Raw genomic sequence first — 26,098 nt, 5'->3', positions numbered from 1 at the left:
CATTTAAAGGGGCAACTCAAACTAAAATAATATTTCACGGGATCTTAGACGGCATATAAACCGGTTTGCCATTTGTCACTTACCAGCAAAAAATTAGTACACAAAACTAAAACACTATCAAAATTGTAATTTTTTTTTTAACTTATTTCCACTCACAATTATTAGCAAAGAACACTTTATTACTTATTTCTGAACTTAAACTCGCAACACAGTTATATCTTACAATTAGTAATTTAAATACTTCACGCGAATCGACCACACCATCTACACTAGTCGAATTAGACATTATAAGATGTTTATATTTAATTTATTGCCGTACAGTTCCTTACGTACCTTCATTCAATTAACATTGTCCAGCCAACTATATTTGATATCTGCATCTTTATTCCAATGATGGCCATCTTTGTCGAAATGTCCCTCCTCCAGCTGATCTGGCAGCCGAATATTGTATTCAGAAATATATTGTAAACGCAACAACATTTTTTCTTTGTGGAGAAGAGTGCGAACAAATAAACTTTTGAAACCAAAATGCCCGCGTATTTGAAATATGCCATCTGGCAACACCATCCCTATAGTCCCGCTAAAAATAATTTCTTAATTACACAAAATCTAGGCAATAAATCGTCATGGCACTTCAGAGGTATTGCTCGTTCGATTTTTCCCTTTCCTTTGATACTAAAATTATGAATATAAAGACTGTTTTGGGGCAAAAGTACGCGGTGTTGGCTCCCAGTTTTTTTAACTTTTCTCCGATAATGTCGATACCGATACCTTCGATCCGATAATGTCGATAGCGATAGCTTTGCTCTGGGGTAACGACATATCTCCGCCGTTAGAAAAACGACATATCTCCGCGCGAAATTATGTCGTTTTTCTAAGGGCGGAGATATGACGTTTTGAAACGACATATCTCCGCGCAGATCATTGGCCGTTAAAAATGCGCCATATCTCCGCCAGAAAAATGTACTGGGCGGAGATATATCGTCGGAGACATATCTCCTTTGCTCTGATAATGTCGTCAACGATAGGTTTGTTCAGATAACGTATATACCGATACGTTCGATTCAGACCTTAGGGCTTTTTTTTTTACTTAGACTAAAAGATGTCATATGTACATATATGTATTTATTCTTATTAGAGTCACTGATAAATTACAAAGAGGACTAGTTGATGGGAAATCTTTTCACTGTTTGCGTTCAAGAATCAACGGGGAAGGCTCAAGATTGGCTGCCAATAACAATGGTCCAAACCAGCTTGGAGCTAGCGGCTTCACGACTTCCGATTCAGACACAGATCCGTGCTTGAGATTTTCTTTCCTGCTCTGACGATCCCTGTCGATCTTGGCTGGGTGCTGGCACCTTTTAGTGGCTTTTTTTTTTGTATCTGCTGCTGTGCTTGATGACAGCGATCGCGGGAAATACCCCAGCGTTGCTCCAGCTCCTTACCCTTCACCAGAGTGACTTGTATGGCCCCGACACATCGTGAATTTAACAAATTGATCTCCCTTAAGATAAACTTCTTCTGTATACAATAAGTCGGTTTATCATACATTTGATCTAGGAATTTCTTATATGTCGACTTTAGCTCATCAGCCCCCTGATGCACCTCCGTCCAGGTGGCGAATATGGTACGATTATGACGATAACGTTGAAGGCATTTGCCATGATTTTGTTCCATTTGCAAGTATTTGGATTGAATCCAATTGTACGTACTCTGTAAACCGAACAGTGTTTTCTTCTGGCCATATTGACGTCTCTCCAGCCCCCTCAATCCGAAGCTTCGCTATTCGGCTACACTTTTTTAATTCCTTTAGTTGATATTCCAGATGCTTAGTCTGAATTTGAAGATTTCTTATGTCCGGCTGTTTGGAACCGTATAACTGCACCCATTGCTCATTTGAACAGGTCATTGGATGTATTCCCGGACAACGGGGTACACTGATATGTAATCCATCCTGAATCTGATCCAACTCATGATGCATAACGCTTAATTCTTGAGCCAATTGCTGTAAGTCCAGTATTTTTTCTTCCACATCCTCCTCTACCTGCTCGTCTTCTGAATTCCGTGAACATACTTTATGGAACATTTCCTCATGCAGCTAATGCCAGGACTTAATGCTGTATTTTCAGTATGTTTTTCCTAGTATTTATATACATATGTACAAGTTTTCATGAGTTATGAATAAAATATGGACAATATGTCACTATGTTGCTTAAACTATTGCTCTTTGATTAAATAACCTAAGATCACTTGATAATTGCAAGGATTTTCGAGACTGTTTTCGGTCAAACTAAATTGAGAGCAAATTCTTCAAACATCAGAAGCACACACATCCAAAAGTGAAAAGAGAAACTTAAAATATGTGTTGATAATAGTTTTCGCGTTTCGCCTTTCTTTTAATTATAAAACAAAAGCTTAAGAGCACTTAATGTTATGGATTAGTAACAAAAAGCAAAGAAAAGTCACATTTCATTTAAAGGTTATGGTTTCAGTTGGTCCTTGAATTTGCCAAGAATGATGTCCCGATAAAAGGGCTGGCAATTCATGCGAACATTGAGACGGGCACAGAGTAAAAAGATACCCGACAATTTGCGATGAATCGAGTAGATCTCCTCGGGCGGAGGGCAGAGACGGTGAGCTACCATTGTAGGCACCAAGGCTGCCAATCGTTCGGTAGTATTCTGTTTGCCGAAATCAAATTCACCATCATAGCGAAAGATTTCGCCGAGAATCATGACAGCGTCAACATGGGCTTCTTCCATTTGCTTCGTTTCGTAGCCAGTAAGAAAGCCCATTTCTCGGGACATCTCTAGAACTCCGTCACGATTGTTTTCAGCGGCACTGATGATCACCTTGCGATAATTGCGAATGAAGTCATGCTTGTAGAAGCGCGTAGAGCCAAAATCGATAAGCATTAACCGCCGGCTGGGTGCGTCGTATAGGAAATTCGACCAATTCGGATCTGTTTGCATGCACTCAATTTCAAAGAGTTCACGCAGGCAAAGCTTTAGCACAGAGGCTCCGATATGCAAGCGATGCTCATAGCTGTGGAGATAAAGACCGAAGTTAATGACACGGAAGTCAAAATGATCCATTGAACCGCTTACCTCAGATCGAAGCACTTGTCCAAAGGAACACCGGGAACCAACTCTGTGGTGAGAACACTCGATGTGGTCAATTCCCTGATCACTTTGGGCACGTAATACTCCGGATATTTGGTTACCATTTCTCGAAACCTTTCGGTGTATTCCGCCTCGCGGGCATAGTCTACCTCCCATTGTAGCTCTCGTTTGGCCACACGGACAACATTATCAATGAAGAAGCCCTGCGGAAAGACATCCCAAACCTTAAGCATACCAACAAGATTATCAATATCACTCTCGATGCTCTGGGCGACGCCAGGATATTGTATCTTAATGGCCACCTGCATGCCTGACTTTAGAGTGGCCCGATGTACTTGTCCAATGGAAGCAGCTGCGAATGGTCGATCTTCGAACTTGGTTAAAAGCTGACGCCAGTTCGGACCTAATTGTGTGGTCATTACACGCTCTACTTGCCAATCTGGCATATAATCGGCTGCCTGACGCACTCGCTCGAAAGCCTTGGCCAGCTGTGGTGAGACAACATTCGAGTCCTGTATACTGAGGATTTGGCCAATTTTCAGAGCAGCACCGCGCACTTTGCACAATGTGTCCACTATACGTTCTGCATTGGCCGGACTAAGCAGAGCCTCCCGCATATTTGTGGAGCCGCCTAGTCCGAGTGCTCCCTTTGTCAGTTCGTTGATTGTACCAAGGCCCAGGCCGGCAAAGAGGCTACCAAACGATGCCATGCGACCAATACGTGAGGAGGGCACCTTGCGTTGCTTGGCCACTTTACTCAGTTCCGGTACATCAATTGGTGCAGTGCCAGCTCTTGTTTCACTTGCACTTTCAGATGATGTGCCACTAGAGCTAGCAACAAAACGCAAAACATTGTTGACATATTCTGTATCCTTAGCAATAATGCCCTCATTAGTTGGTGGAGGAGATGGCGGTGGTTTGGGATCTTCTCTCACAACGTAGGAAAAGGACGTGGAGGTGGCGGAGGGGACGGTGTTGGTTTGCGGCACTGCCTCTTCGCTGCTTTTTGTTGGTGCGACGGGGGTTCTTAGGCTAACACTGCGATTTTTATTTCGCTTGGAAAGAATCTCTTCAAATTCTAATAAGGTTATCGATGATATATCCAAATTGGATGCATCAAAATCTCCATTGAAATGTTGGGCCACCCTTTTAGGCACTCCTCTTGGATTTGGTCCCGGTGACGGTTTGCCTTGATCTTCTGTTGCCGACTTAGTTGAGTCCATTTGTTGAGTGAATTTCGTTTCAATTAAATGACACAATCCTTTGGCGACAACGTAACTACGTTCGCTCGTCTCTTTTACCATCAATTGAACGCGTTTTAGTTCCTCTCCAGGCTGTTCAGCAACCTTTCGACACTTGTGCTGTGTCTGACTCACATTCTCTGACAGCAGCTCGCGCACACTTGAGTTGTTCCACAGATGTTTAGTCAGCGCAAGATGCTCTCGGCCACACGCCTCCGCAACTATCTGCATGCCCCGCAACACCCCCATCAAATCTTGGGCAGATCGCGTCATGTCTGGTCGGCCAACAGGTTTGACCACTCTAAATGATGACGCCCCTAGATGACTTTGTTTTATATCATTGAATTTTGGTCACAGTGGGTCTTTGACAGTTTCAAAAATTACGTAAATAAAAGTAAAAGATGAAACAGCGAGCAACAAATACAGTAGCAACACCGCAAGACAAATTTGAATTGCGAAATCAAAGAACAGCTGTTTGGCCGGCAATTACCATTAACCAACACTGACTGAATATGGAGCACTGAACAGTGGGACAAAAACGCTACGATTGAGACAAATGCTGAAGTGGCACTAGTTCATGAATAATATGCAAAAGGCCAACTAAAATATGCCAAAAATATGGCAACGATTCCACTTCATTGCTATAGATCGATAACTCTCCCAAATTCGAGAATCTTCTGACAGACATTACTCTCGTTTTTAGCTTTTTCTAATACTTTGGTTTATTGTGATTTCGTTTTGGTTTTACGTTTCCTCTGTTGTTTCTTCTGGGATTTGAGGGGCTGTTGTTTGAACCAAGTGTTCAATTCCATGGCATACACATAATAGCGGACATAGAAATAGAGCACACCGAGAGCAGAATAGACGGAGGTTAAGAGAAGTGGCAAAAACGGCAGACGGAGATGCAGACCCAAAAGACGACTCACAATATGCTCGTATATGGGAATGGCAATGAATCCTAGGAAATATGCCCATTCGAGAAAACAATAGTCTTGGAATTTGGGATAAAGGCGACGCACTTGACCATACATCATGGCCACATAGGCCAAATAAAGCGAGTACCGTGGAACAATCAAGTCCACATCAAAGAGCAGTGGAAACAAAGAGTAGTACCCAGCAATGGCCAGGATATAGCCACATTTCGCATCGTGTTCAGAGATAATTGTTAGCAAGCTAAAGGAGAAGGATTGGACTTGAATAAATTAACCGCTCACCGTTAGCTGGAAAAGTTAGCCAGACTTACCATAAAGGAATAAGGCACATAAGAATCGCTTTTTCGTGGACATGCCATCCGAACATGAACGATGAACAAGCACAAAGTACAACCGCTCGGAGGAACACCACTGGAGCTTGTCTGGAACAGATTTGGGTGTTAAATACATATACGTAGTTCGAAACTAGTCAGCCACTCACTTCTCGGATTTGGTTTGGAAGAGCTTCCAAAGAATGGGCAACATGAAGATTAACGTCAGAGCAAATGTCACAGGCGGTGTTATGGTCGGGAGGACCGCGAATTCGATATTCTGGACTAGACCTGAAGTTGTTGTGGGACCCACTGTGGATCGATTAAGAAGTCTCCCAGCTACCTTATCTGCTGCATTATAAAGTGCCCACAGATTGGGGGCCCAATAGGCGTGGGTCAAGCCGCGTTTAAATGGGAATAGACGGCTCATTAATTGAGGTAATTGACGCCAAAATGGTCCAAACGATAACAGGAATGGCAAAAGGCCAACCATTAGCAGCTGACTTAATGCTCTTAGTTTGGCCATTGTTTGTTTTTGCTGCAAGCAATGAAATTTCACAAAGTATACAGCAAAAGCCGGAGCTATGTAGAGGAAGATGTGTTTGAAATTCAAGAGGACAGCAAATGTAAAGGCGCTCCACAAGTAACGCTGACGGAACAAGCAGCTTAAACTTAGCAAAAGTATTCCAAAGAGAAAGCCATTGTACTGGAAGTGGATGTGATCCACAACGATCAGGCCCACATTAAAGATCAATGTTAGAGATCCGGCCACGCTCTGTTGACTGTATCGATCTATGGCAAGTGCGTTTAGGCAGCTTCTAGCACCCAGCATATAGATGCCATCCATGACTACCACGGAGATGCGCTGGAAGTACATCGTCTTTTGAGAGGCATAGTTCAGATTCTGCACGCTTAACATGGCCGGATCCACAAACTGTGCAATCTGCGACAGCAGCCACTCAAAGTAGGCAAAAAATGGGGGATAATCAAGCGTCCATTCACTTGTGGTATCTAGATACCAACGATTCATTGGCAGACTGTGAGTAATGGCCAACCAGTTACGATGCACCTCAAAGTCTGTTGAGTAGCTGTAAGGACAGATGAAAGAATCAGGTTAACACTACACTGGGTGGCGGCTAACGTCCAATGACCACTTACGGGGCGGGAAAGAGAACTGTTTTAAAGGCCGTGGCAATACCAGCAAGGATCCAGAATACATCGTTGTGGCCGACGGTATAAACCATGATGATAACAAGGCTCAACAATGCCGGCCGCCACGCAACACGGATGTCATCGATTGTTCTTAGCCATTTTGTCAGTGTTGCTTCTACTATAGCTAGATTATGGGAGCAAGCTGTTGACTGACAACGAATAGTTTGAAAAACTCTGTTGGCGGTCTTAATCTACATGCCTGCGGTCTAGTATTCTTTTAATCATTTTTTGCTTTTAAATATTACAGTAGTAATAAATTATTCTTCAAGAAGACCAGTAGCTTAATTGCTGGCTCTTGTGTTTGGCTTGCTATGGCTTAGCTATTTTTTTGGCCAAAACGATATGACTGTTTTCTCCTGAATGGTCGATTTGGAAAGTCTGGCCACACTTATGTATGTGTGTATGTGTATATTTGTGCATTACGCATTTGCAAAGTAGAAGCGTAAAATTAAACAAATAAATCTAGAGTCTGGGGATAAAAATTATTACCAGAATCTTGAGATTTGCCGCCGCAACTGTCTACAGACTGCGCCATCTCCATTGGCCATGTACGCTACCAATAATGGCAGCACGAATAAGGCGCCAAATAGGTAAGAGTGAGTGAGAGAGAGAGCGAGTGAAATGGAGAGGGAGATGCAATAAACACCCTTGCGTCCATCTATCCACATCACGTCTCCTTCACCCCCGCACGGTTTGGATGCTGTACTCAATCCTTGTGTTTCTTTTGTAGCAACTCGACCAGTTTGTTTGACAATACAATTACAGTCACGCCCATTAAGGTAGAGCTAGGCGGAGCTATCTCGTATGGCGCTACAGCAACTGCCGCTGGCAAAGTAGCCCCACCGGGACAGAGACGTACACCTAATGCAGTGGTGGTCACCACACAGCAGCAGCAGCAACAACAACAACAGCAGCAGCATCTACATCATCCACAAGCTACACTGAGCATGCCCACTATGCAAGCCACATTAGTGACAAATTCGGGAAGTGTTTCTGTTCCGCCGCAGCAAACGACCTGTGCCAGCATGAGTGTGACCCTAAATACCGCACTGCCCAAGGAGAAGACACCATCTACAACGACAACGAAAGCGAGCCGTGTGCAAGTTGCCAGGAAGCCGCCACCAACAATTGATAACTTCTGGCCCAACATCTTGCAGGAAGTAAATGGAATCGGTCAGGTAGATGCTAAACATCAGGTTTTGCCTCTAGCCCGTATCAAGAAGATCATGAAATTGGATGAAAATGCCAAGATGATAGCGGGCGAAGCTCCGCTGCTCTTTGCCAAAGCCTGTGAGTACTTCATCCAGGAGCTGACCATGCGGGCTTGGGTTCATACGGAAGAGAGCAGACGTCGGACATTGCAGCGTTCGGATATCGCACAGGCGATTGCGAATTATGATCAATTTGATTTCCTCATCGATATTGTGCCGCGCGAGGAGATAAAGCCGTCGCCGTCGTCTTCCTCATCCTCGTCGTCTTCGGCGGCAGCAGCTGCACAGAAGAGCAACAAGGAATCAAGCACGACAGCAAATGCGGCGAACACAGCGGCGAGTAATAACATCAATTCTGGGCAATCCGGTCACCCGTCTGCGTCCGCCTCCTGCACCCCAGCAAGTATATCCAATTTCAGTGTGCCTACTGCTGTCTCTGGCGGGCTTAAATTGGAGACAGCCAGCGATGTTCTGAATTTTAGTACAGTCAATGTGAATCCGGAGCTTTTTGCCAGTCAAGTGCAGCAGGCACAGGCCCATCATCAACAGCAACAGCAGCCACAACAAGTGCAGATTATTCAACAAGGCGCTGGAGGACAACAGCTGCAATACTTTATAGCCCTGCCCGGTCAGCAGGCACAGACGCAACAAGCCCAGAATCATTTGGGTCTCAATATAGTGACAGCAGCAGCGGCGCAACAGCCTACACAGCAATTGATTCTTACAGCGGGACCAAATGGCCAGTTGACTGCTACACCGGCGCCCACCCAGCAACAGCAATTGCTACAGAATCTCGCCCAGGCCCAGGCACAGGCCCAGGCTCAAGCGCAGCAGCAACAGCAGCACCAGCAGGTACAACAGCAACAGCAGCAACAGCAAATTCAATTACTACAACAGGTCGTAACACCAACTGGTGAATTGGCCAATGTGCCGGTACGTAATAGATTTACTCCCTCCCTCTTCGTATTAGCTCATTCGGTCTTGTCCATTTTCGTGTAGATCTCAATCAATGCAAATCAGCTGCACTTACTCCGGCTGCAGATGCAACAGCAACAACAACAACAGCAAGCTGCCCAGGTGGCGGCAGCAGCAGCTGCAGCCCAACACCAACATCAACAGCATCCGCAGCAGCAACAGGTCATCATTCCCACCCAGTTGCTAACGGGCCAACAGATTCTTCAATTGGGCGCCAATGCCCAGCAACAGCAACAACAGCAGCAGGTTCAGGTGCAACAGCATCTTAGCCAAACTAGTGCGTCAGCAACCACCCAAGCCACACCCATATTCATTAACTCAACCAATGGGCAAGCGCAAACACATCAGAACCCACCATCTCAGACAATTACCAGCATACAACAGTCCAACGATCGCAGTCTGAGCGGTGCATTTCGGTAAAATCGGGAGATGATTTATGAGGAAGACATTGGCATGGTCCAACTACTCCTCAATGGCTCCCCCACCCCGCAAATCCCCTTCGATTTAGATCTAAGCTATAAACTGTAGAATTAAGAAGGATTTAGTTATATATGTATGTATGTGCGTGTGACTCATCTTCAGCATCATATCGAAGCATTGGAAGGCATTGAGTCAAAAGATTAGGATTAGATTTTAAGGTTTCTATCTAACTAGGTCATCTTGTAAAAAGGAATTTTGAATAGCAGTCGGATATATATATATCAGAATATATATATGCATATATATATATAATTTTTTTTTTTTCTATCCCTATCGAACTATTGTAATTTATAACATCAGTACAGAATTGGAACTGTATTGATGACCAAAAAACCTTCCCGATATATATATACATATATTTATATATATATATGCTTATATGTGTATACATACATACACAGGCGGAAAGAGTTTCCATTACTTTTATTATACATATATCATTTGATTTTCTCTGTTTTTAACGATAAGTAACCATATTCCATTTGGGTGATTAGTGTCCTCGTTGTAGCAGGAGAGGATTGCAGATTAGGATTTATTGTGTAATTAGTGGAGTCTATACCAAACAAAAACCATTGTTTTCAAAACGTTTTCGAAACGGTTCGTCACAAAATGCAGTTCAGAACAGGACATAATTTTTTCCTATATCTGAATACCGTTTGATTTTGCCAAAAATTTTAAAACTACTATTACCTGCCAATTGGTTTTAAAAAAGTTCTTAAATGTAAAAACCAATTCATTTACGCCAAACATTTCGTAACTGAACACATGGAAACTGGCAGTTTTACAGATCTTTATTTATTTATTGACCAATGTCTTTTATATCGAAGATAAATCGAAAAATATTTGTGAGATGAGAAATTAACAATTACTTTTTATTCCTCGGAAACTGAAAGTGTGAAATCAATTTTAATCGGAAACAATCTGGTTAAACCAATTCAACGTATGTAAAACGAATCGGTTTAAAATGGAATCTCTATCTGGCATCGTTTCCGGGTTTGGTTCCACATTATCTATTTGTACATTTGAATTAAGCTCAAATCAAAAACAACAAAAACTTAAGAAATCACCATGTTTTCTGTACTGTTTTTACGACTTCTTGGCTAGAATTTTATTAATATCCTGCAGCTCACGTGTGCTCCATGGCTCTAGGGGGTCAGGTGGCGAACGCTGTTTGCGTCTTGCATCTGACTCGAACTCGGCGTCGCTTTGCTCTGGGGAAACTCTGCAGAGAATGATTAAGAATTTGATGATTCGTTGGCCGAAATTGGACTTACTTGTTTTTGCGTCGCATACGTGCGGATTTGGCTCGACGAGCTGCCTCATCTTGGGATGGCTGACATTTGCGTAAATGGAATTGCTTCATAGTGGCATGCACTTGCTCGGCCGTGGGCAAATCTTCGCTATCGACCTCGGCATCTTGCTCAATGGTGAGTACCTCCTCTGCAACGGCTGAATCCTGTTCCTCTTCCTGTAAAATTAAATGTTAAGCATGGAAGGACAGAGCGAGTGTGATTGAGGCGAAACTTGCCACAGCATCTAAATCTATGCCTGGAGGAGCCCACACTGAAGACATGGACTGCACACCACCTGGTTCCACGCCACCTCCGATACCAGTCACGCTGTTCAAATTGGGCTCCCGTCTTATGTCCGCTTTGGAGAGAGCATTATGTGTTCTTTTGGCTAGTGAAAGTTTGCCCAAAATTGGACCACCGCTGTCGCTCTCCTCTGTATCTACTTCAGCTAACATGGACATGAATTCCTCCAGTTTCTTAGGATCTACAATATCCTTGGGATCTTGAAAGAGATTTCCCAACATAGGCAGAGCAGGAGTCGGAATATCAGTGTCTGGAACTGAAGCTGGAGCCACCAATCCAGTGGGAGTTGTTGTGGTTGCTGCTGGCTTAAGCCCTACAGAAGCTGGGGGGTGAGGGCAGTGCCGTTTTTTTGGCCACCTCTTGCGACGGTTGGGTTTTCATTGTCTGCTCTACCAGATCGAAAGCCTTGTTGGCCAATTGCTGGAGGCCAGCAAAATAGTGTGGATCATGAGTCTCCGGTCGCTGATCCGACATCATGATAAGCTCCCTAAATGGATCCGGAGCCGGTGGCATGGGCTGTGCGGCCGTAGTGCTTGAACGCAATTGGACACCGGTGCTAGAGGCAGGATTATTGGCAAAGCTAAGCATATCCATGGCAGTGGTAAAATCAGAGTCGCTATGTAGATTATAGGGATCCTTGAGTTTTTGTTTGGTGACCTTGACGGGGCTGGAAATGGAGGCACGTCCCCACATAAGGCGTCGCATTTCCTCGCCAGTCATTCCCCTTTTCTTCAAAGCGGTCAAAGTGACTCGACCAACACGCTAGCAAAGATCAAATGAAATTTAACCATTGAGGATGTTACAAAACTATGGAATCTGGCTGGCTTACCTTCCAATTGGAGACGGCTCCTTTGCGTTGCTTGGCCCGAGTCTTGCTCTTGCTCTTGATGACCATTACGCCACGGACCTCAAAGCCCGAATCATCCGAAGGACCCAATGGTATCGAATACGCCTCCAAATAGCCCTTGGCATCGGCCTGAGGTACAGCTCGCTCCAGAGTGACAACGATTTTGGCCCATTGCTTCATCCATTCCTTTTCGGATTGCTCAATAACGGTTACATAGGTGTTGCCCATCATGGCTATCAACATGTTGAGCAACAGGATCGGCACGAATATCATAAAGATAACAAAAACCGTTTTCGACAGATTTGGATAGGTTGTTTGATTGAGATCAGGATACTAAAATGAGATAACCAGATTGATCAGCAACAGAATGGGCATCAAATTTGAGGACAGATCTTTTACATTATAATCACCCAGGGTCGTTTGAAAAAGAGCCATCCAAGTGCTCGTGTAGGTATTAAACATAGTCGATTGCACCTGAGGATGACCCTTGTAGAGAAAGTAGAAGGCCTGCGAAAAGCCGCATAGAACAATGCAATAAATTATACCAAAGGTGAACATGTCACCCGTAATCATGGAGTAGATCATGGTCACAAATGGTCCAGTTAAACGGATCGCCCTAAAATTACATCCACATTGATTACTACTGAGTATGCACGTTGTTAAGCCTTACTTACCCGGCAAAGAACATAAGAAGAAACCAAGAGCCGGGTACGGCAAATATCAAGATGGCTTCCTCGGTATCAGTGTCCCCGATCAAACGGAATGGAATGCATGCTAATATCAATAGATTGGAAAACAAGAAAATTGCCTTTGCCGGCGCATGGGACTACAGAGAGGAAAGAGAATTGACATTACTACCATCTACTGATGGTAGCGAAAGAAAAGTAACTGTTACCAACTGCTTGAGAAATGCAGATAATCCCTGATTTTTGATCTCATCCCCCCTGCTGGAAGACCACATAGCTTAACACTCCTGCAATGGTGGCCAATTCGGCGCAATAGCGTGCCACTGTCTGAGCATTGTAGTTATCATCCGCCGCATCTGCTGCTCCTCCCAGCTCGCTACCATCTCCCATTGCCTCTTGAAGAGCTGCTGCTGTCGCCCCGGTGCTGCCGTCGCCATCATCCTCCTCGCCTTCACCGTCATGGGCGGGGCGTAAATAAACGGACACCGAGAGACACAGCAAATGGGTGGAGAGAATAAGCAGACGCTTGAGGAATTGATTCTGGGCAAAAGTCTTCCATTTTTCCTCAAGCAGACGCTGAATGATGCCACCGTCCAACATGTCCAGATGCTCTGGTTTAGTGCCATTCAATATGATAAAAAGAGCGGAGTTCCAATCTGCAAAGCAAAGATCATTCAGATGATTATGGAATGGATGTGCAACTGGACTCAACTGGTTCGGCCATCCGGTAGTAAAGTGTCCAATGCATTTAATGGATAACCGGAACACGTGATGTTACTGTAACGCCAAAACTCTCTGGCGGAGAGCTCCAACATCTCGCGAAAGACTTCCGCCCGGCCTAGCTTGCAAGCCAGAGTCAGAGGCGTGAGACCCGTTTGATTAACTATGCCATTCTTAGCCGGAGTCTTAGGATGCCTTAATGCATAGCCGAACATGTCCAGTTTATCGCAGACGACTACCATATGCAATATCATATTGCCAAACGAGTCCTGGGCATCCGGATCGGAACCGCAATCCACCAGCAGATTATAGACACTCTCGTTGGCGCAGCAGGCGGCCCAAGCCAGCGGATATTCACCCATATATGCCAAGCCCTCGTAGTCGGTACTTTTGGCCGGGTTCATACGCTGCTGGTCCCGGGGTAAAAAGAAACTGCCGATGGCCCGTTGATTTATATCCGCTCCGGCCTCAATGAGATCGGCTACCAGCTCATTGTTGCTATAGGCTATCGACAAATGCAACGCGCTGGCTCCCAGATACTCTTCACCCTCCATGACATCCAGCGCAAGATTGGGAAATACACGCAGCAACACACGCGCCAGTTTTGTATGGATCTTCGAATCACATATTATCAAGACATGCAGCAGACTCTCACCCAAGGCGCCCCGGTATTGCATTTGCCAGCAAGCCTTGTGATCCTCCCATTTGCCCAACGGATCGTGTATCGATAAAGAAGCTTCAATGGGTATGGTGACTTCGGTATGATCCCGATACTTCCAGCGCAAAAACTCAGCCCGATTAATCATTTGACCCTTGCCATCATTGTACATGAACACACCGAATTGCTCCCGTATCAATTGCTCCACGGCAATCAGCCCACCTGTATTGATGGCATCGATAAGATCCCCCCCTGCAAAAGGCCCACACACAAATTAAAAACTACCAGATTAACGGATAAGGCTTACCTCGCTTGTAGTCCGCCAGCTTGTAGAGCAAACACTTGCATGCGGTAGCCGAGGACTGCGAGATGACCGCATCCAAAATCGCTCCTGGCTTCATTTCTGGCGCCTTTTTTCGTAGGCATTTCTTTAGTAGGAACCGCATGATGCATCACATGAATCGTCTGGCAATTGAATGACCTCTCCATTTGAAAAATTGCGCAAGCAACTGTTTGTTCAATGCGATTCCAAGAGAATTTATTCGTTGTCCTGGCAACGTAGCCTCGGAGTAGCTACCCTTCCATTGACAATGTCAAAGTCCCACCCTTCTGTTGTCTATAAATGGAAATCTATCAACTCGCCTCGCCTAAGTCTAACCTTCCTGGACACCGGCCTTAATCTGTCAAGCGACTGATACCATGGTTTAGTCTCGCTGCCAGGATAATAGTATGCCAAGAGGAAGTCACCTCAGAGCGTTGGCATCTCAACTGAGTATATCTACAAATATACTTTTCAAAACGGATTGCCATTGCCTCAGAAAGTGAGTTAATGTCATAATTTTTAATAGACCAGTTGAGTCATTTCCAGGATACCGAGATTAGTGATATATTCTATACTCACCGATATTTATTTTAAAGAAACTTGACTCTTTGTTTTTTGTTGTATTGCATTATTGTTTTTTTTTTGTTTTTTATTATTATTTGAGTTATTGTATATAAATATTTGTTTTCCTTTTTGTTTTATTACTTAAGGGCTAGAGTATCGATCGGGAGTTATTGGATATATTGTAAAATAAGTTGTATATAAATAATGTGTATGCTTTTTGTTTTCCTATTGCTTTATCTGTTAATTTTCATATATAAATATTTGTTGTTGTTGTTGTTTTTATTTTCTCCGTTTCTTTCGCAATTCCTAGAATCGAATCGAATCTCTGCACAGGGCCACTCATCAATATTAATATTATTTATCATAAATATAAAAAAGTTCAATCAATCAAATAGAGGGGGAAAAGTACATATTATAGAATTATCGTAATCGTGTATGGCTAATATAAATACAGAAGAATGACACCGAAGTGGGGTGTGGAGGGGAGGGGAGGCGGGAGGAGCGGTCTGGAACGAATATTATTATTATCATAATTTTCCTTCTTTGTTTCGACATGGTTGATGTCATTAATGTGGGTTTTTAGTTTTGGTTTCGCTCGAAATCGATGAACCATTAATACAAGAATTTATATAATTGTATATATGTATTTGCACATATATATGTATATATATATATATATAAAACTGCATTATTTCCCCGATTGCAAAAAAAATCTTTGTTTGATCGTTCTCTTTTTGTTTTTCTTCTTGTAGCATTCAAAAATTTAAAGCAGACGGCGGCTCACAAATATCATATCTATTTAAATACATACATACATACATATGTATGTATTTATATAATATAATGAAAAAATTATTTTTCTTTTATCATTATCATTTTGTTGGCCCTTTGGCGATTTTCCCACTATATATCTGGCTTCATGTCGGTATTGTTACTATACTATATGTATGTATGTATGTGTATACGAAATAAGTAGTATCAAGTATTCTTTAATATAGTTCTTGTTTGTTTACTTGCTATAATGTTGGAATGCACATGTACATATATATATATATATATATATATTATATATATATATATATATGTGAGTTTGTGTATGCATAAGTATGTACTAGATGAGAAGAATTGAGTTTTTTAAGGATTTTGAGTTACTTTTTTAATGAAGAAGACGGCGCTTTCAATCTGTTTTCAGTCCATAGATATACATATATGTATATACATACATATGTATGTATGTATGTATGCATATATTTTGCGGCTTATGTACATATGTATGTACATATGTATGTATGTATACATAATTCAACCTATGAATTACCCGAGACTTTAAATTGTTGTTCTTGGTCTGTGTCTATGTGAATAAGAAGGAGACTACCAATCACTTGGAGAATTCCCTCATTATCAGTCGTTGTTATTTTGGTTGTTGGCAAACTATTTTCTCTGGTATGCATATAAAAGATATAATTATAAATATATATATTCTATATATATATATACATATATATATATATGTATGTATGTATATATAATGTAGATATCCTGTATTACTATTGCAAAAATACAAATTAAAAAAAATGCAAAACATTTTTTCTCTGTTTTCAAGTCTTTTCGTTTAACATTTTGGAATTATCAATTTCGCTTTTGTTTCATTTGTCTTTTGCTGTGTGTGTGTGTGTGTGTGTGTGTGTGTGTGTGTGTGTGTGTGTGTGTGTGTGTGTGTGTGTGTGTGTGATGTGTATGTATGTTGATTGTTTGTTTTGATTCTCTTGTTACTAGTATTTGATTTCGGTTTTTTGTTTTATGGATAGTACATGTGATTAGTTTTAGTTTGTGTTACAAAAAATACGCTCGCTTGATTGGCTTACACGCATAGTAGAACTTACAAAATGTGAAGGCAAATCAAAGAGGGACAGCAATATATATAAAAAAGAGACAGAGAGGGAGAGACAGGACAGAAAGTGAAATAAAGCGAGAGATATATCTGTCTATGTTTATCTTAAAACATTCATCATCTATAATGCTACTGCTGCTCCTTCCCCTACATCATATGGCCGCGAAATTTAATACACAAAAAACCTAAAATTAATTGTCAATATGCTAAGAACTAATTTTGCACTAACTACTAAAAACAAAAACTCACATACATAGAGTAAAAGCAAAAAATAATATTATAAAAATCTTAAAAAAAAAGGACGCAAACTTAAAAAATCATGTCATATAAGTTACAAAGAAAAACAAAACACAAAAAAACGAAATACTTATGTTTGGTAATTTGGCAATTGTTGAGGAAGAATAGAAGAAGTAAAAGGTGGGAGGGTTAAGATAAGTTTAGTCACTGCAGTCCGTCTCTACGCAAGATCAATAGGAGTGTATTGAAATTCGGTTTTTAAAAACGACATTGTTGTGTTATGGGGTATGAAGGGAGAGGGAGAGAGAGCAAAGGCCTTACATTTTGGACTTATCTATCAGTTTATATATATCAGTATATAACTAAATGCATATGTCTATATATAAATATATAATTGTTAATTTTTTTCGTTTTTTTTTTTTTTTTTTTTATCTTGATGTTGCCGCCACGTCAGAAGAAGAGGTTTAGATGGGGAAAGAGAGAGCGATAGTTGCGTTAAGAGCGAGTGATCGAAAGGGAGAGGGGAAATAATCCATTCCTTTTTTATCTATTCTAAATTGTGAAATTGTCCTGTTGTTTATATTGTTGCTTTTCTTGTTGTTGCACCACATTGTTGCCTTTTCTGTTTCCGTTGCTACTCCTGCCATTCATTCTCATCGACACCCTCCATGTCATCCTGCTCCAGCTTCGTGGTATACTCCATACGTGCACTAACAGATTTTTGAATCTAAATACAAACAAATAAAAAAAAATGAGGCACATGTTAAAATTTTCTCTTTTGGTTTGCATGTCAGTGCAGATTGAAGGGCAAGTTCTCGAGTATATGCCCCTTGCCCTATTGAACAAGGTAACCAACTCTTAGTACGAAAAGTTACTATCGCAAAGTAGCATCAAATTACAATTACTGACTGGAAAAAGGATAGGCTTCAATTTAGCAAATGTTTGTGTTTTTCTGGGAAACAAAAACCAACTTTGCGCTCTACTTGAGAACTGGAGAAATCCTTTTACCAATTAGTAGTCAGTACCTGTGATATCAGTTACTTAGAAGAACTGGCCATACTCAAAAATAAATCCTTGCTCACCTCTTGCTGTTTGCTGCTCTCATACTCGGACTTCTGGCCAAAATGTGAATGTTGTTCGGGTCTCTTTACTGCAGCTGCTGACACTTGTTGTATGGAAGAAACTGCCAAACAGAAACAGAATATATACATGAAAGAAACATCGGGGAATATTTTAGTCTTTTTTTCTTACGTGTGTCCATGCCATCGGGTTTGAGACTAATTTTATCAGCTGTTTTATCGCTAAAATTAAACCATTCATCCGATGACACTGTGGCATTCCAAGTGATGCGTGTTGGTGGGAACAAGTCATCTTGGAATAGCTCACACTGCAAAATCAAAAATGAAAATGAAGCTGATTTTATATTGAATACGATTATCTTTGGGGGATTACCTTGATGCGCGGCACTGTGAAACTGAGGGGCTCAATAGTGGTATTGGTTAGCCTATAGGCCTTAGAGAATTCTACACTGGCCACATCGCAATGGTTTTTGGTCAGGAAACTGAGACCCTGATGCAGCGAAGTGCATCGATGATGCGACAGCGGGCAGATATATGGCTCTTCATCGGTTATCTCGTAGCAATAGATCGTCGAGTCGCCCTTGCCGGTGACAAACAATGTGGAGCTATCCTCATCGTAAAATGGTATCAAAATCGATGGTGATACATCCAAACTGACTGTGTTCAAAGGAGCCTGCAACTTTTGGGCATTATACACGCTAATCTGTCGTTCCGAGACTCTGTATAAAAAGATCAATCAAGTTTTAATATACATTCTTTCAGCGATCGCACTGAGGGCGGTATACTTACTTATCGAAGCCAGTGCAGACAATGTAATGACCCTCAAGGGCCCAGCTTATGCGGGCTCCTCGTGTTCCCACTGGTCCGTTGCCCTCACGTATGGGCGCCTCCAATTTGCGTGGATTGTAAACTCTGATTTTGCCATCTTTGCAGACGGTGGCACCCAAACGTCCGCATGGCGACCATGCGTAATCAAATATCTGATCTGTGTGGCCACTTAACGCACATTTCTCGCTCATGGTGCGTAAGTCCCAGAGTTTTATGGTCATGTCATAGCTGGCTGTTAGCAATACATCCGCAGCTAGCGGATGGAAACGTATAAAATAGATTTTGTCCAGATGGGCGGTTAATTCCGCTGCTGGGGTATTGGTCGGCTCGGTAAGTCCGTCTTCGTTAATTAACCAGATTTTTACAATGCCATCATCACAGGCAACGGCCAAGCGTTTGGGATCGAAGGGGTCCCATTGGAAATCCATAATGTTGCTTCCATTGACCAGAGACGGTATCACACCATCGGCCAATCGGCCCGGGCGACTTAATTCAAAAATTGCTATTTTTCCACCTGGCCCCGAGAGTGGAACAGCAACACGCTCATTGTTGGCATGAAAGCCATTGCATTCACCGGGAATCTGGCGACTCAAATTGCGCAGATTCTCAATATGTGTAGATTTGTGGCCGGGCGTGCCCTTAAGATGACGGAATTTAGATACCTTGCCAAAGACGGTTGAGGTACGCTTGGTGGAAGCGGATGCCGAAAAGGCAGCCTCTGTAGCGGATTTCTTGATTCCAGACGCATTCCCATTGCCTCGTTGTCTGTGTTGTTCCTCCAACAATTTACCTTCAGGAACCGAAATTCGCTTCGTGTCGATTTGATTGCTTTGCGACTGCTGCTGATGTTGCTGCTGTTGATTGGGTTTTAGGGGCTCACCCTTGGAATGCTCCCGACGTCTATGGGACAGAGTCGGAACAAATTAGATTGAATTGAATAAAAGTAAAAGAGGAGTTTTTACTTACAATGGCACCGGCGATTGAGCCTTCTCATCCACCTGACTTTTAGATCGGCTTTCGTAGAGTCGACGTCGTTCGGCGATGCTGCTCCTTGCCGATGATAATCGTCTTAAATCGGCATCTGTCCGATCTTCCCCTTCAGTGGAGTTTTCCGATGACTCAGAATTCTGCTCAAAGATCTAAATTGGGTAAAAGCACATGAAACAAATTAAATGGTAAAGCTACAAGAATGTGGTAAGGCCAAGATTTCGAAGCAGACCTTGTCGGATGATTCATCATCGTCAGCTGAAGACTATAGTTGTGTGTTACATCGGTTGAAGAGGCAGGTAGTTTGGAATAGGAAGCAAAACAAGATAGACAAAGTATTTTTTTTTTTTTTTTTTTGAAAAAGTGTTAGCAAAATCTTAAGAAATGTTCCAGAGTTTTTAGTTTTAGTAGGTAAATGAGAATGTCGTGCGATGGTGAGAATAGGGGCTGGGGTCAGAGAGTGGGTAGTTTACCTTGCGACGTTCCGAAGTAGTTAGCGACTTTTGGACTCCATTGCCAGACAAAGCATTGGGCTCATGTTCATGTTTCTCTACACAGGTTAGAATTTGAACATTAGAGCGCAATTTCAGAAATCAATAGTTCACAACTCACTTTTAATCTCAATTTCCACAATAATGTCTGGCTTATTGGTTGGCACCACATTCGATTCGGTTTCATGTCCCACGTTCGATATATTCTCATGTGAACCGGGAGCCAGTGGCACGGCGAAGACTTTGTCAAAGGATACATCGCCAGTATTGCTGGAGAATGGTTTGGGGCCAAGACGAGGCTACAGAGTGAGAGAAAGAAAGAGGTGAAAATGAAAGGATTAGTCGATACATAAAAGAAAGAAGAGAAGTTAACACTAAATGCTAATAAATAATAACAATAACATAAATTACAACTAAAAAATTATCCGACAAGAATCTCAAAATAATAATGGAGAACAACATAACAAACTCAAATCATATTTAAATCATTTGTTAGAATTGCTGGGCACCTTATAGGCCTGAGCCGCTGTTGTTCTTGGTCTAGGGCGAGGCGTTCCATTGTCTGCTTCACCAGCAGAGATAGAACCACCACCCACCACCTCAGGCAGCGAGTTGTTGCGCGATGTGCGCGGCATGGGCTTGGGCGGTGAATTACTGCTACTGGCCGAATTGTTATCCATGCCACCCGATGACAAAGCCTCCTCACTGCTGCCCATTGAATGCTCATGCTCTGTCGGGGATTCCTTTTCCTTGTGTAACCAACCATCTAATTCCTGGCCACGATCCTTCTCCGAATCTGTCTTATATTTGGCCTCAAACTTACGTATCAGTTCACTACACTCCATTGAATCCTTTTGCTTTCTGGATTCATTAGTGTGCCCATTGTCATTGCCATTCTTCTCCTCGAAGTTTTGATGCTGAGATTTTCGAAACAGAACGAACTGCTCATTGTCATTGGGGGCAGCAGTTGATGGCTTTTCTGACTGCTGCTGTTGCGGGAGCTGTTGACGCTTGGACTTTTGATTTTCCAAGTTTCTAATAAAATCGCTTAAGTTGCCACGATGTATCTAAATTAATTGGGCCGTTAGAGAGAAATATTAAATCCTTAAACTATGTTAAGCCAATTTTCTTATCTTATTAGGTTTATGCCACTCCCTTAAACCACTCCCCCAAAAGCTTTCTATTCTGAGGGCAAAACTTACAATAATTGGCTCATCTCCATGCTCACGCTTCGAGGGATCCAAATTCATCTTGGGTACTGCCTGATTGGTGCCGTTTAACCATTCGCTGGCCACTAAATCAGTTTTATAGCCGGTCGTTTCTGGATAAAGATCAGCATGAAAATCACGATAGGTCTAGAAATCAATTAGAGAAAAAGTTAGTACCAATTGACCTTCATTTTCATTGGTGGATGAATGATTACCTTTCTGGGTACTTGATACATAATAGGTATAACCATATTGGATGTCAATTGAAGTACACGATTGACTTCGGCCTCCATTACTTTAAGTGCCCGCTTCGGCACCAGACAAGCACCTTTCGTTTGTTCGCCCGTGTGGCGTAATCCTTCAGTTAGATAGGGATCTTTATCTGTTATTTCCATATAATTAATTGTGGTATCCCCTTTGCCCGCAAGGAAAAGCATATTCGTATCGGGATCAAACAGCGGCATCAATATACCCGTCGAGCAATCCAACTCGAGCGTCTTTTCGGGCTGATTAAAGTTACGGATGTCTCGTATGATAACCTGACGTAGTCGAGCCGAATCGAAACCGGTGGTAAGGATGCGCGATTGATTGCCCAGCCAAACAACACGGGAATCCTTAATACTCTGATGCGACTCGGCTACCATTTGTATTGGTGATCCAGCGGCACGTGGATCAAAGATGCGTACATACTTGTCCTTGCAACTGGTGGCCAGGACAGTACCGTCCTCCCGCCAACTTGCCGATTGTATGACCTCTGGGTGCTCATTGTTCGCTAGGAAAAAAAAATCAAATGGATTACAACCAGGGAACCATGTAGGGAATAAAATGTATAAAACTCACAGAATATCTCCTTTTGCATGGTCAGATCAAAGAGAGCCACACATCCTGCAGCCGTGGAGTACATTAAACCATCGGCTGTCGGATGAAAGCCGACTGTCTCAACCCGACGCTGTTTGTGGGAAAAAACTGCCTCCGGGTCCGAAAGCGATTGCTCTAAACCCTTCTCGGGTATATGCCAGATTTTTACCAAACAATCCTGTGATGCCGTGGCCAAGAGACCGTCATGGAATGGTGAGAATTTCAAATCTGTCACTGTATCTGTATGGCCATGGAGCAGCGGCATTGTTTTACTCTTTCTTCCGCAATCATCGAGCGGCAGCACTGAGACACTGGATCCCGTATGCTCCCAATTGAAGGCCATAAATGCTGCCGAGGCGGCAATGTTATTACCATACGTCTGATAGCTGCCCACGCAAATCTCACGGACACACGCCTCCGCTTTAGGGACAATGGGCGCGGCATTTTTATATTTTGAAGCCTTAAAGCGCCAGGCCATAGTTAATTACACGCAAAAAATTAAAAATATATAAATAAATATATATATAGATATATATATATACAGATGCACGTCGTGAGATAGAGATGGAGATGAAGTGGAATGGAGTGGCCCCCTTTTCCTATCCTTTTGTTGTGCAGAAATTTTTTATATTTGTCTCCTCTTTAGCGTTGCGGAAGGAATACGAGTGACTGGTCGTTCTGCAAGAAAGAAAACAGTAAACAACATTGTTATCGATGGGCCCTCTAAATAAAAGAATGTTTCGCTTATGCTATTGTTATTCATGAATCATTTGATAAGTCACACCATCACCACCAACACCAGACCCCTACATGGGCACTCGAACACAGTAATGATGTTGATAAGCGCAATAGCAGCAGCAACAAAAAAAAAAAATCTCACTAGGAAAATAGCAAGAAAAATATATAAATGGTTGGCTGGATGGAATTATCTGTGGCACTTGATGCGTCCGAATAAAAAGAGAAAGCAAAGCAACAAACTGGATGCCACAAGAATTGCCTTCAATGCCAATAAGTAGACGAAGATGATGCCGGACACAAGACAAGTCAAACCAGTCAGTTAGACGATTTCTATACTTAACACCCACAGGGTGAAAGGGTATAATAAAGTCACTAAAATGCCACTAGACAAGCAGGCAGGAAACAACATACACAACAACAGCACACTAAAGCCACGTCTGGTCAAGCATCTTCTCAAGATCATAAGGGAAACAAAATTTTAAATACTTTTAACCTTTTTGCATACTCTTTCTCTTTCTTATCCTTTTGCTGCACTACAGTCTGGAAGATTCAATTACAGAATGAGTTCACTCAAATCGTACATTTGTTAAAATTCCTTCGTCTTTTATAAAATATCTCAGTATGTATTAAATATGTTTGTTTGTATGTACATACATAGAGAATTTGAATTAATACAGAGTACGAAAATTGTATTTGACATGATTTAAATTTGAAATAGTTTTCAAGGATAATCAAAACAATGTCATCTAATGACCTCGTATCTTACGGGTAGCTACATTCTTTAATTATATTTATATATTGCATACCAGACATGGAGTAACGCTGACAATAAAAAATAGTCAGGGAACAATAAAATATAGTTATGGGTAGTTTCTATACCTACATACATATGTACATATATTTAGTTCTTGGCCATGAAGACATGCTAAGACAGAAAATGGGATCAAAATGTTATTAACCAAATATTATTCAAGTTGGTATTGAAAACATACATACATACACATACCGTTTATTATTTTGCAGTTGCAAAATGTTTTTTAAGTCTCTTCCTTTCTATAAAAATTAATATAACATCCGTAGAGTATTTATCATTTTAAGGGTGGTTATGGTGGAAGCTCTTAGTATTAGTGTTTAGATTTCTATTTATGTACATGTGTATGTCTATGTATGGCCAAAAAATCTAAACATACAAGGATATATAGCACGCCTGTATCTATCATTTTTAGGGTTTAATTTTCGCATTAGTAATCACTCAATTTATGAATTTCCTTGTTTTCGATTTTTGATCATAGTAAATTTTATTTTTAGAAATAGGATGAGCCACGCCTTAATTTAGCTGGTTTTCACTGTGTGTGTATTAGCTGATCTGGCGGTGGTTACTATAGAAACTATTTCGACTTGCATCCTCTTCCTTTCCCATTGTGAAGAATTGGAGAGTTTGTCACACTTACACGGACACTCACAACAGGCGAGTAACTCGCATTCATATAAAAAAAAAAAAACAACATACACACATATAGAGATAACTTTTTTTTGCCAAGTGCAACCTACTGATGTATGGGGTATGGGGGAGATGGGGAGTAAGGATGATGCGAGAAGAAACACAAAAACAAAAACAACAACCACAGCAACGACGACTGCGACGGCAGCAGCAGGCAATCGACGCGTGCGCCAATTCAACTGGTTCGTTAGAAAGCTGCAAAACAAATGACCAGCAGCAGCGGCATCGGCAGCAGCAACCGTTGGGTGGATTTGGCGGTTACGCCAAAAGCAGGTATTGATATAGCCTGGTCACCAGGTATTGGTAATGGGGTCAAGTGATTTAGCAGAAAAAGAAAATACCCGCCAATAGTGGAAAAAAATAAAACAAAATCAACTGCAAAACAGGGCGGAAGTTGCAAGAATATACAAAAAAGAGGGAGAGAGGTGCACAGACAGCAAGATAAAAGAATGAGCGCGAGAAAGAGAGAGTTGTTGAGGCAGAAATAGACAAGTGCACGACACAACCTGCAGGAGAGCAAAGTAAAAGTAACGGGAGGTCCAGCGTGGGAGAGCCACAAGGGAGTGCGATAAATGGAGAAAGGTAGGAGGTAAGAGAGCCACTATTATAAAATTAGAGAAAAAGAGAGCGGCGTCGGCATTTTGTTTTTGTGAATTGCAGCAAAGGGTGCAAGCCATTTCACGCTCTCTTCTTTTTGTATGTGTTGGCTTGGTTGGGGGTGGCAGAATAAAAAAAACCGGCACGTAGCTTTTATACTGTTTTTCTTTTTTGTACATTTTCTTTCTTCCTTTTTTCGTCTTTCCATCTGTGGTGGTTGGTTTTTCTTTTTCAATTTTGTTTTTTTGTTACGTTGCATTTATTGACATTTTTGTTAGTTGCACTTTGCGTGCAATTAATTAGCTTTAAACAGGATGTAGCCATGCGGCTTAACGGCTTGCAATTTAGGAGCCTACACAGTTGGTAGGGAATGGGGGGTGGTGTTGGAGTGTTGCTTGGGCACACCCTATACTTGTCGCCGGCAACGGCAATGACAATGACTAACAACAACAACAACAACAACAAGCTAAAGCCGACGCCGTTTTCCGCTGGGCAAACAAAGGAGCCGTTTTTTTTACACACACGTATGCACACATACACAAATATAAATGTATATGCTTTTACTTCAAAATGCATATAACCACAACCTGCTTTAAAATCGTTTAAATTACTTGTTTTTTCACTTGAATTTTTTAAAATCATTTATTAAACCTTAACTTGTTGTATTTTGTTGCAATCAAACTAGCAACAAACAATACACCGACACCCACACAAACACACACTCACACAGTTGGGCAGAAACTTCTCTTTTTCAGTTTGGAAAACAATATTATTGTCTTTGGCACACCCTATTTGTGCACCCTCGGT

General features: G+C 42.0%; 5 protein-coding genes across 11 annotated transcripts; 1 reads left to right on the top strand and 4 right to left on the bottom strand.

The window, feature by feature from the left end:
- Positions 1-2,361: 2,361 nt before the first annotated feature.
- Positions 2,362-4,892, bottom strand: Coq8 (ubiquinone biosynthesis protein COQ8, mitochondrial). The gene is made up of 2 exons (XM_068302930.1): positions 3,108-4,892; positions 2,362-3,045 (listed from the first exon to the last, which is right to left on the bottom strand). The coding sequence occupies exons 1-2, from the start codon at positions 4,634-4,636 to the stop codon at positions 2,481-2,483; spliced, it is 2,094 nt and encodes a 697-aa protein (XP_068159031.1). The 5' UTR covers positions 4,637-4,892; the 3' UTR covers positions 2,362-2,480.
- Positions 4,893-5,059: 167 nt separating this feature from the next.
- xit (ALG6/ALG8 family glucosyltransferase xit) lies at positions 5,060-6,925 on the bottom strand. Its single transcript, XM_068302931.1, has 4 exons — positions 6,765-6,925; positions 5,777-6,694; positions 5,607-5,717; positions 5,060-5,536 (listed from the first exon to the last, which is right to left on the bottom strand). The coding sequence occupies exons 1-4, from the start codon at positions 6,848-6,850 to the stop codon at positions 5,086-5,088; spliced, it is 1,566 nt and encodes a 521-aa protein (XP_068159032.1). The 5' UTR covers positions 6,851-6,925; the 3' UTR covers positions 5,060-5,085.
- Positions 6,926-7,201: 276 nt separating this feature from the next.
- Nf-YC (nuclear factor Y-box C) lies at positions 7,202-10,370 on the top strand. The gene is made up of 3 exons (XM_068303300.1): positions 7,202-7,408; positions 7,549-8,962; positions 9,029-10,370. The coding sequence occupies exons 1-3, from the start codon at positions 7,365-7,367 to the stop codon at positions 9,422-9,424; spliced, it is 1,854 nt and encodes a 617-aa protein (XP_068159401.1). The 5' UTR covers positions 7,202-7,364; the 3' UTR covers positions 9,425-10,370.
- Positions 10,371-10,570: 200 nt separating this feature from the next.
- On the bottom strand, positions 10,571-14,451 carry iav (transient receptor potential cation channel subfamily V iav). Its single transcript, XM_068301193.1, is given in 11 exon segments — positions 10,571-10,706; positions 10,759-10,940; positions 11,004-11,417; positions 11,419-11,841; positions 11,909-12,259; positions 12,326-12,542; positions 12,601-12,752; positions 12,822-12,869; positions 12,871-13,268; positions 13,325-14,242; positions 14,298-14,451. Coding segments are annotated over 11 exon segments (3,378 nt in total). The 5' UTR covers positions 14,437-14,451.
- Positions 14,452-15,136: 685 nt separating this feature from the next.
- On the bottom strand, positions 15,137-26,012 carry pod1 (coronin pod1). Of its 7 annotated transcripts, none has more exons than XM_068283645.1 (14): positions 25,903-26,012; positions 22,438-23,133; positions 21,813-22,369; positions 21,592-21,744; positions 20,899-21,456; positions 20,511-20,688; positions 20,372-20,448; positions 20,131-20,163; positions 19,878-20,050; positions 18,873-19,811; positions 18,457-18,802; positions 18,256-18,391; positions 18,087-18,187; positions 15,137-17,731 (listed from the first exon to the last, which is right to left on the bottom strand). In XM_068283645.1, exons 2-14 carry the CDS (start codon positions 22,931-22,933, stop codon positions 17,639-17,641), a joined length of 3,840 nt encoding a protein of 1,279 aa, XP_068139746.1. In that variant the 5' UTR covers positions 22,934-23,133; positions 25,903-26,012; the 3' UTR covers positions 15,137-17,638. The 7 variants fall into 7 exon arrangements, with proteins under 7 accessions (XP_068139746.1, XP_068139744.1, XP_068139747.1 ...); XM_068283643.1 differs by having other exon boundaries at positions 25,879-26,011; XM_068283646.1 differs by having other exon boundaries at positions 25,943-25,994.
- Between the last annotated feature and the right edge of the window lie 86 nt (positions 26,013-26,098).

The sequence above is a fragment of the Drosophila tropicalis genome, unplaced genomic scaffold, assembly GCF_018151085.1.
Source record: "Drosophila tropicalis isolate 14030-0801.00 unplaced genomic scaffold, ASM1815108v1 contig_158, whole genome shotgun sequence".
Taxonomy (NCBI): Eukaryota; Metazoa; Arthropoda; class Insecta; order Diptera; family Drosophilidae; genus Drosophila; species Drosophila tropicalis.
Note: the sequence above shows the minus strand (reverse complement) of the source record. Positions and strands in the feature narration are given on the sequence as shown.